Raw genomic sequence first — 10,522 nt, 5'->3', positions numbered from 1 at the left:
GGAGGGTCCCGGGGATGACGGGGTGCAGGAAGAGGGACGGGTCCCAGTGGTTCATTGGGGGCAGGAAGGGGGGCGGCAGCTGGTGGCTCTGGGCTGGTTCCCGGAAAATTGCAACATGTGGATTAATCTGGTTTGTGGCCGGGGGAGGGGTCCGGGGCCCGGCCCGTGGGGCTGGGGGCGGGCGTGGGGCGGGGACAGCTGGGGCCGGCCGGGCCACGCTTTGTTCGGCGGGCGGGAGCCAGGCGCGGCGCTTTGTCCCGCCGGGAGCGTGTCCGGCTCTGGTGAGCGGGGCTGGGGGGACCGGGCGGATCGCGGGGGCCCCGGGGGGAGCGGGGCGGGGCGGGCTGGGGGTCCCGGTCTGGCTCTCGCGTTGGAGTTGGCGGGGGGGCGGGTTCCGGGGCAGCCTGAGTCCCCCACTCCCTAACTCACCTCGGGCCGCTGCACGGGTGGGCCTGGGGCGGGGCTCGGCCGGGGGGGTCAGTGGGAGGTCCGGGCGCTGGGAGAGGCTCGGGGGGCTCCGGAGCCAGGCAGGGGGAGTCGGGGGGGTCAGGAGCCGGGCACAGGGCGGGGGAGTCAATGTGGGGGGGTCCGGGCGGGGCGCGGCGGGCAGGAGCTAGCCACGGGGCTGGGGGGGTAGGAGCGAGGCGGGGTGCAGGGGGGGCTCCGGTGCCAGGCAGGCGGGGGAAGTCGGGGGGGGGCAGGAGTAGCCATGGGGCTCGGGGGGGGGCAGGGGCGGGGTGCAGGGGGGTCGAAGGGGCTGGCTCAGGAGCCGGGCTCGGGGAGGGGGGTCTCAGGTTTATGTGGCGCCGAGCCCAGCCGGTCCCTGTTACTTGACACCCGCGGGGCTGTTGGCGGGAGCGGCCCGGCCCGGCCCTGGGCTGCGGGGAAAAGGGGCTTTGTGTGAAGCTGGAAACTCTGGCCTGGCCGCGCTGTGGGAACAGCTGGGGGGTGTCCCACGGACTCCTCCCGGCTGCCCGCCCCACGGGCCCCATAGAGCTTCCACGCTGCCTGCCCCACCGCCCCACGCTGCCTGCCCTGTCCCGCCCCACGGGCCCCATAGAGCTTCCACGCTGCCTGCCCTGTCCCGCCCCACGGGCCCCATAGAGCTTCCACGCTGCCCGCCCCACGGGCCCCACGCTGCCTGCTCCGCCCCACGGGCCCCATAGAGCTTCCACGCTGCCCGCCCCACGGGCCCCACGCTGCCTGCCCCGCCCCACGGGCCCCATAGAGCTTCCACGCTGCCTGCCCCACTGCCCCATGCTGCCTTCCCTGCCCCGCCCCACGGGCCCTATAGATCTTCCACGCTGCTTGCCCTGCCCCACGGGCCCCATAGAGCTTCCACGCTGCCTGCCCCACCCCACGGGCCCCATAGAGCTTCCACGCTGCCTGCCCCACGGGCCCCATGCTGCCTGCCCCGCCCCACGGGCCCCATAGAGCTTCCACGCTGCCTGCCCCACCGCCCCACGCTGCCTGCCCTGCCCCGCCCCACGGGCCCTATAGAGCTTCCACGCTGCCTGCCCCACGGGCCCCATGCTGCCTGCCCCGCCCCACGGGCCCCATAGAGCTTCCACGCTGCCTGCCCTGCCCCACCCCACGGGCCCCATAGAGCTTCCACGCTGCCTGCCCCACCGGCCCTACACTGCCTGCCCTGCCCCACTGGCCCCATAGAGCTTCCATGCTGCCCGTCCTGGCGTTCGCCCTCCAGCCGGGGCCGTTGGATGGTTTTAAAGTATCCGCACTGCTTGGTGCTAACCCGTGGCAGGGCCCGACTGCAGCGTCAGCGCCCCGTGGTCCCAGCCCTGGCTGGGAAGCACCCGAGAGCCAGCGGGCACCGCGCAGTGCGTGGATGGCACCGGGCTGGCGCCCTAGCGCGTCTACACAGGACAGTTACTGGGCATACGCCAAGGTATGGGTTTAAACTGCTGGTGTGGTGCTGGAGCCGCTCCCGTGGGCACAGTGTTCTGAGGGGAGGGGCCTTTCCCAAGACACTGGTATTGGGGGAGCGGAGTGCTGGCAAGGGGGCCACAGCGCTGTGTGACTGGAGGAGTTGCCCATGTAGACAAGCCCAGAACTACCTTGGCTTGGTGAACTGGCGCTGAGAGGAGGCGGCTGGAGGGCTGCACAGAGATTAAGCCATGTCCCAACCCCGCCCCGTGCTCTCCCCGGTCCCTCTCTTGTGGCTGCCTTGCCAGACGTCCGGCTTTGCATCAGACTGCAGCACTCGAGTCGAGTATAGCCAGGGGAGAAGGGAGTGTCTCCTCCGCCCCGTACAAAGCCTTCCCTTCTTGGGTCTCCCCACAAGCAGCTCCAGGGCCTCCCTCTGCTCATAGTGTCTCCCTATCCTCTCTGACCCCTACTGTAAAGGACCTCTGGGACCAGCCGCCTCTCGTGGACCCCCTGCAATTCCTTGGCCTACTACCTAATCTCTCCTGCAGCTGGGCCCTGCTCCCCGCTGACCAGCCTCTCTGCCAACTCTTTCCTCTGTGAATGCTCCCCACTGCTGTGTGTGGGATTGTGGGGTGTCCGGGCCTGGTGGGTCTGATGCTGGGAGTGGGCACTGGCTGGCCGGAGTTCTCGCCCTGCTGCCGTGGCGGTGCTGGGACAGGCCGTGGTGTCTCTACTGCCAGAGCAGGGTTCCTCCCCCCAGGTGTTCATTGTGTGTGAGCACCAGACCCGAGCGGTGCTCCCTTCACAAAGCACCTGCCCTCGTTCCAGGATGTGGCACTGGTCCAAGACCCGCGAGTCCGTGTGACAAGGACAAACAGGAGCAGCACCTGGGATGGGCTGCTCTGTAGGGAATCGCGCTGGAGGGATGCTGTCTGGCTGCCTGTCCCAGCTGGGGCCTCCTCTACATTTCATATCAGTGCCATTTCCCTGCCCGCTCCTGCCCTGAGCCAATGTGCCTCCCACCTCCCCAGTGCTTTGGGTGCACGTCCCCTCTGCCCCAGGCTTCTCTGCCCTGCTCCTTTGCCAGAGTCACAGAGACTAAGGCCCGAGGAGACCTGACTTCCCGTGTGGAGCCCAGGCCAGAGACCTTCCCCCAGTGACCCCTGGATGGAGTCCACTGAACTGGGTTTGACTAACGCACCTTCCAGAGGGGCCTCCAAGCTAGGGTGGAGAATCCACCACAACCCTGGCTCATTCCCATGGTTAATGAGACTCGCTGTTAATTTGTGCCTAATTTCTCATTGGGATTTGTCTGGCTTCAGCTGGCAGCCATCGGTTCTTGTCCCGCCTTTCTCCACTGGATTAGGGAGCCCTGTAGTGCCCTGTAATGTGTCCCCCTCAAGGTATTTATACACTGCAATCCAGTCATTTCTCTGTCTTTGTTTTGATAAAATAAACAGGTTGAGATCCATGCGTCCGTCACTATGAGCCATTTTCTCCAGTCCTCAGAGCAGTTTTATGGCTCTTTTCTGCACTCTCCCCCAGCAGGGTGCAGGAGCAGTGAATTGGGGGGGTTGTACGCTATGCTGGGAGGCGTCTCGTGTTGCCCTCTGGATGGGGGTCTCCATGTTCCCACAGTGCATGGCAGGTGCTTTCTGGGAGCAAGGTCTCTGGCTGAGTCAGGTTGGAGCAGGGAATGTCACAGGATTGACTCTGGATTGACTCTGGAGTGGCATTGTGTTTGAAGTAGGGCCAGGTAGCTGCTGACCCAACCCCTGGTGGGTGGCGGGGGCAGGGGCTGGACTGTCCTGTCTTGTGGGTGCATTTGTGCCCTGTGGGGAGTTTGGCTTCCAGTAGCCAACAGCACGTCTGGGGGAGGGAGTATGCGTGCGCATCTATCTGCCTGCCCCCGAGGAGCCTGGTTTAGCACACGCTCCTGGCAGACCGCTGGCAAACGGGATGTTTGGTCCCTGTGGTGTGTGCATGGAGGTGAATGCAGGTAGGCAGGGGTGCGAGGGCGGAGGGGCTTGTAGCCTGTCTTTGGGGAGGAGAGATGCACTGAGTGTTGGAGACAGCCATTGCATGGCGGACGTGCTGGGGGGATGATGCTGGAGGGGTCGTACTGAATAGGCATGTGGGGAAGGGAGATGCACCCAGTGTTTGAGCCGTTGGCTCCCTCCCCCGCTGTGAGGTGCCTGGAACCCTTTGGGTGGACGAGCGAGCAGGGACTGGGGCTGCAGCCAGTGGGGGAGGGACGCAGCATTGGGGGCTGTCACAATGACCCGCCCAGGAACAGGTCCCTCTGCCTCCTGTGCTATGCTCTGGCTGGAGCCCTGCTGCCCGGGGGAGCGTCCCCTCTTGGTGGTGAGTGCTGTGGGGTCTGGCGGTACGGGGGCTCCGCTGGCGCTAGTGGGCTGCATTCACTCTGAGGTTTATCGGCTGTCCTCTCCCCTTGCCTCCTGTAGGGTTTGAGCCATCGTCCGGGCCAGGATGAGCTGGAGTTTCCTGACCCGGCTCCTGGAGGAGATCAACAACCACTCAACCTTTGTGGGCAAGGTCTGGCTCACTGTCCTCATCATCTTCCGCATCGTGCTGACTGCCGTGGGCGGCGAGTCCATCTACTACGACGAGCAGAGCAAGTTTGTGTGTAACACGCAGCAGCCGGGCTGCGAGAACGTCTGCTACGATGCCTTCGCACCCCTTTCCCATGTCCGCTTCTGGATCTTCCAGATCATCATGGTGGCCACGCCCTCCGTCATGTACCTGGGTTTCGCCATGCACCGCCTTGCCCGCGGGCCGGAGGGCCACCGGCGGGGGGGCAGGGGCCAGCGGGTGCGCATGCCCGTGGTGCGGCGGGGTGCCGGGCGGGACTACGAGGAGGCAGAGGAGGATAACGAGGAGGATCCCATGATCTTCGAGGAGATCGAGGTGGAGAAAGAGAAGGGTGGGGAGGGGGGTGAGAAACACGATGGGCGCCGGCGGATCCGCCAGGATGGGCTGATGAAGGCCTACGTGCTGCAGCTCTTGTGCCGCTCGGTGCTGGAGGTGGCCTTCCTCTTCGGGCAGTACGTGCTGTACCACTTTGAGGTGAGCCCCTCTTATGTGTGCAACCGCAGCCCCTGCCCGCACATCGTCGACTGCTTCGTCTCCCGGCCCACCGAGAAGACCATCTTCCTGCTCATTATGTACGCGGTCAGCGGGCTCTGCCTCTTCCTCAACCTGCTCGAGCTCTGTCACCTGGGGATCGGCCGCATCCGGGACTTGGTGCGCCAGAGCAGCGACAGCCCGAGCCCCCACGACAGCCACTCTGGGCCGCACTATGCCAAGAAGGCCCCCAGCGCGCCTCCCACCTACCACTCGCTGAAGAAAGAGCCCCCCAAGGGCCAGCTGGCCAACGGGAAGCTGGACTACAGCGGGAACCTGGCCAGCTCTGCAGCCGAGCGCTCCCGCGAGCACGAGCTGGACCGGCTGCGCAAGCACCTCCGCATGGCCCAGGAGCACCTGGAGATGGCCTTCCAGCTGAACCCCCCGCTGGAGACGGCCAGCCCCTCGCGCAGCAGCAGCCCTGAGGCCAATGGTCTCGCTGCCGAGCAGAACCGCCTCAACTTGGCCCACGAAAATGAAGGGTCTGCTTGCGAGAGAACCACAGGTGAGGAAGGTCTGGGCCTTGCCCGGGCCGTGCCCCCAGCTGTCTCCCAGGCGCTAGCCTGCCCGTGTCTGTCCCCAACCACGGGGCTCTCTCTGACTCCTCTTGGGGTGCTGCAGCAGGACCCTAACGTGCGTGTTCTCCTCCCCCACAGGATTGTGAGCGGCTGGGCCCCTCAGCGGCTGCAGAGATGGTGACAGGGAATGGCTGGGACTGGCAATATGCTCCTGAGGAGACCACTGGAACCTGGACAGCCTGTGCTGAGGAAACGGGGGGTGGGGGGGTGGACGACACAGGGTTGGGGGCTGAGCTTCTGAGGAGGGCTGGGCTGGGAAGCCCTCTGCCTCCTGTGGGGCTCCAGCAGGGCAGGTTGGCATGGGGAGGTGACTTGTGGGGAGGAACATTCCTTCACTTTTCTCACTTTTTTTAGAAAAGGGAATCTTTTATTTTTGTACTTTTTATAAACTTGTCAGTGCATATCCCCAGCCCCCGCCCCAAACACCTGCGGCCCTCCTCCCCACTGGGACCTTCAGTCAGACCCTTCCCAGCCGTGTGACACACACACACACACACACACCCTGCCCTGCCCGCAGTGAGGGATGCTGCACTGTCATGGGAAAGGGCTTGTGTGCAGTCGCTTGGAGGCAGTTGCTTTCCCACGGTGGCAGGGAGCTGTCTCAGAGTGGGAATCCTATGGGATCCAGCAGGTCTGGGCCTATGTGCACCATCCCCTTGGGGTCCTTCCTCCAAGCTGGGTCTGACATCTTCATCTCGATCTCGTGGCTGCAACCAGCCTGGGGGAGCCAAGCCAGTGGAGATGCCTACCCAGAGTTGCAGGCAGACTGGTTCGCACCGAGCTTTAAATATGGGGCATCCATTCCCTGTGGGGGGAGGGGAGCTGGTTCCCAGCTGAGCTGCAAGTGGGAATGGCCAGTCTCTGCGCAGGAGAGCCCTGGTCCCTGGGTTTTTGTCAGGGGGCCTGTTCCAGACAGGGCCCCTGGGTGTCTCCTCCACCTAATGCTCATGCTCTCTGGATTGGCTGGTGTGGGGGTTGTAGGTTAGCAAGAGGCTGAGCAGGTCTCTGGGGGGTGAATAGGGCACTACGAGGTGAGGGTTTACATGCTACCCAGCGGGAGGGCAGAGGCCGCGCTGAGGGGGCAGCTGTGCTGTAAACTCAGCCCCAAGGGCCAAAGACCCACACTGATTGTAAAGCAGCTTGTGGACGCAGCGGCACAAGCCCCCCCCCCTCCTCCCCCCCCACGTTGCACACGTAGGTACGAACTGCCAGGCTGGGGGCTCTGCCCAGGTCCTGGTGTCTGATTTGCACGGGGAAGAGGGACTGGCATCTCCGGCTCCCTGCCAGCGGGGCCGGTGTGGCAGGGGCCCTGACCCAGCCTGTTTCCTTCACTTCCCCTGCCGGCAGCTTTGCATCTGGCTGGCTGGTGCTTGGGCCAAAGCTGATTCGGTTACATTCCAAGACTCAGGCATCCCGGAGGCATCTGCTTTCCTGTCTGGGGCATGGCGCGGCAAACGCGGGTTCCTGTGCTGTGGCAGAGCCTGCATGCCTTCGGACAGTCCAGAACCAGCTGGGAAATGCTGGGTGTGTCTGATCATCTCAGCCTGGGTCACGTGATTATTTTGTGTCTTTGCTTTTTACTCAAATGATTATGAAGTTTTTATATTTTAGTAAAACTTGGAGATGTTTTGTACAGAGCTCTGCAGCTGGTTCTTCGGGGGGCTGGGCTGGGGGAACTGCATAGAAAAGCAGAGTGCTGCCCTGGATCTCTCACTCCCAGTGTGGCTTTCCCTTCTCCTCCTGACCCAGGCACTGTATGTGTGCACAGGGAGACCGTTGAACTGTGGTTTGCCAGATTAGAAAATACGGGGCATGGACACATGGGGGCCCTCATCCAGCTCGCTGGTGTTCATCACAGAGACCTACTGTCCCGGGCCATATCTGGGCTGGGGACAGAGCAGAGTGAATCCTGAGGCTGGATGGGAACCTGGGCCATCTGGAGGAGAAAGGCCCTGTCACCCCCCCCTGCTCCCGAGGCAGCCAATCCCCCCTGTCCCGGGGCGCAATTGGCACAGGTGCTCGCTCCAGAACTGAGCTGAGTGTCTCGGAGCCCAGAGGGGTTTGGGGCGGGTCTGGGCCAAAAGGGCTTGGTGAGGCACGGGAAGGGGATCCGGGGGCCCTTGGCACAGGCTGTGAGATTGCTCAGTGAACACCGGAGCAGGTGGGTAGAGGCGGCTGTGCCCAGGAATGCAGGGGAGCAGCAACAGCAAAAAGCCAGTTTTCTGCGCCTCCTATTTCAGCTGGCTCTGGTGACCCTTCGTCCCCTGTGAGCTCTGCGTGCCAGACTGGGCCAGATGTTCGGCCCTTGGGCTGTGTCTGGCTGCTTGGCTGCCTTGTGCCATCATGTCAGGCGATGATCGGCAGGTGAGAGACCTCCCCCCATGCAGCCGGTGGCGGTGCAGTGAGTTGGGAACCAGGACATAGAAGTTCTGGTTTCATCTTTTCTGTGCTCACAGCTCCCTCCTGCGCAAGGCCTTGCACCCCTCTGGAGCAGGGAGCCCAGTACTGGTAAAATAGGGGCACAAGGTCACTTCTGGCCTAAGTCTGACTCCAACCCGGCTCTCGATTATGGCAAACCTATCTCCGTTGCTTGGCACATCTAGCCTGAAGGACAGCGTGGCCAAACCGCTCTGTCTGACCACCACAGCCCTGACCTCTGCTGAGCCCTCCCAGATCCAGAGAACCTGGTCCCTCATCACTGATATCCTCCTGCGAGCTGGCAAATAGCTGTATGCAGGGCTGGTCCCCAGGTGCTCCCGTGCTCCAAGCCGGCCCTGGTCTGCGCTGGAGCTCTGAGGGCGGAGTTCAAATCCTGCCCGTTACACCCTGGGCAATTTTAGGGTTGCATGTGGTCAGAATTTGCATTTCCACTCCCTTGAAACAAGGATTTATTGAATTTACCCTGTATAGCTACTTGAGTGCAGCCTGCCCCCCAGGCCGGGTGCCCCCCAGCCCTACGCTTGCGGGTGCAGGGGGAGGCTGCATGTCCCAGCCCCTGCACTCTGCCCCCGTCCCCGCCTGCCAGGCCAGGTAGAGGGCAGCTGCCCCCTCGGAGCCAGGCCTAGCACTGGCTCCTGCTTTCCCAGGGGGAGATGAGTCCCGTTTGTCAGCCAGGCCGGGGGCTGCAGCACCCCAGGCGTGGAGGGGGACCAGTGCTGCCCTGGGGAGCAGCCCGGGGCCTATCTGAGGAGGGGCCTGCAGGGCAGAGGCTCTGCTGGGCTCAGTTCCCTTAGTCCCAGTCTTGTGACTTCCTGGGGCAGGGGACGCTCCCTTCCTGCTCCCCATGGCCGGCACCACACCCAGCTTTCGTGAGGCTGAGCAATATCCTGCCGGCCCCAGTGCCTCCCTCCCCCGGCTCTGGCTGGGGCATTCAGGGCCTTCGCCAGCCCCCGCCCTGCTCAGGCCTCAGCCGGGGGGCGGGTGACTGGGGGGGAGGCTTGGCAGGGTATTGGGGTAATGAAGGGTCCTCTGCCAAGGACACTGAGGGAGTAGCCTGGGCTTGCTGGGGGGGAGGGGGGGTTGAGGGAGCAGCCTGGGCTCGCTGGGGGGCGGGGGGGGGTTGAGGGAGCAGCCTGGGCTCGCGGGGGGGGCGGGGGGGGTTGAGGGAGCAGCCTGGGCTCGCTGGGGGGCGGGGGGGGTTGAGGGAGCAGCCTGGGCTCGCGGGGGGGGGCGGGGGGGTTGAGGGAGCAGCCTGGGCTCGCGGGGGGGGGTTGAGGGAGCAGCCTGGGCTCGCTGCGGGGAGAGGGGGGGTTGCGGGAGCAGCCTGGGCTCGCTGGGGGGAGGGGGGGTTGAGGGAGCAGCCTGGGCTCGCTGGGGAGGGGAGGGGGGGTTGAGGGAGCAGCCTGGGCTCGCTGGGGGGGGAGGGGGGTTGAGGGAGCAGCCTGGGCTCGCTGGGGAGGGGAGGGGGGTTGAGGGAGCAGCCTGGGCTCGCTGGGGAGGGGAGGGGGGGGGGTTGAGGGAGCAGCCTGGGCTCGCTGGGGGGCGGTTGAGGGAGCAGCCTGGGCTCGCTGGGGAGGGGAGGGGGGTTGAGGGAGCAGCCTGGGCTCGCTGGGGGGGGAGGGGGGTTGAGGGAGCAGCCTGGGCTCGCGGGGGGGGGGGGTGAGGGAGCAGCCTGGGCTCGCTGGGGGGCGGGGGGGGGGTTGAGGGAGCAGCCTGGGCTCGCTGGGGGGGGAGGGGGGGTTGAGGGAGCAGCCTGGGCTCGCTGGGGGGGGTGAAGGGGGTCTCAGGGGTGCAGCTGCAGGGACTGACTCCGGAGCAGGTTTGGCGAGTTGAACCGCTTCCCTTTGCCCCGCCCCGGACCTGCCCGGCTCGGTGACTCCAGGGGCTGCCAGGCGGGGGCTGTAGGGAGGATCCAGCCTGAACTCCTGGCTCGCAAACCCCTTTGTCTGCTCTGGGATGGGCAGATCCTTGGGAGGGGGGGGGGGTTGTGAGCCCGCTGGGTTCGCTGAGTGCAATGACTCCCCCGCCCCCGGAGCTGGGATCCAGTCAGACTGGCCGGCTGGCCCTGGTTGAGGGAGCCCGGCTCCATCATGCTGGGTCATCCCAGTGTAGGGTGACCAGATGACCCAATTTTTGGGGTATTTTTCTTATATAGGCTCCTATTACCCCCCACCCCCATCCCGATTTTTCACACTTGCTGTCTGGTCACCCTATCCCAGTGCGGGGATGGTCCGTCCTGCCACACCGCATGGCAGGAAAACAGCCCCCGCCCCCGTCTCAGGGAGCCAGGCATCTTAGGTGCCCCCCCGCCAGGCGCCCGCCCCCCCCCGTCTCAGGGAGCCAGGCGTCTCAGGTGCCCCCCGTCTCAGGGAGCCAGGTGTCTCAGGTGCTCCCTGACCCCCCCCCCCGCCAGGCACCCCCCGTCTCAGGGAGCCAGGCGTCTCAGGTGCCCCCCCGTCTCAGGGAGCCAGGTG

The 10,522-nt window shown here is 65.1% G+C and overlaps 1 protein-coding gene across 1 annotated transcript; it reads left to right on the top strand.

Annotated features, from left to right (window-relative positions):
- Positions 1-209: 209 nt before the first annotated feature.
- On the top strand, positions 210-7,242 carry LOC128845403 (gap junction gamma-1 protein-like). Its single transcript, XM_054044081.1, has 3 exons — positions 210-281; positions 4,353-5,536; positions 5,688-7,242. Exons 2-3 carry the CDS (start codon positions 4,378-4,380, stop codon positions 5,693-5,695), a joined length of 1,167 nt encoding a protein of 388 aa, XP_053900056.1. The 5' UTR covers positions 210-281; positions 4,353-4,377; the 3' UTR covers positions 5,696-7,242.
- Positions 7,243-10,522: the final 3,280 nt, after the last annotated feature.

Source organism: Malaclemys terrapin, chromosome 11 (genome assembly GCF_027887155.1).
Source record: "Malaclemys terrapin pileata isolate rMalTer1 chromosome 11, rMalTer1.hap1, whole genome shotgun sequence".
In the NCBI taxonomy this organism is placed as follows: Eukaryota; Metazoa; Chordata; order Testudines; family Emydidae; genus Malaclemys; species Malaclemys terrapin.
This window is presented reverse-complemented; position numbering and strand designations above follow the sequence as displayed.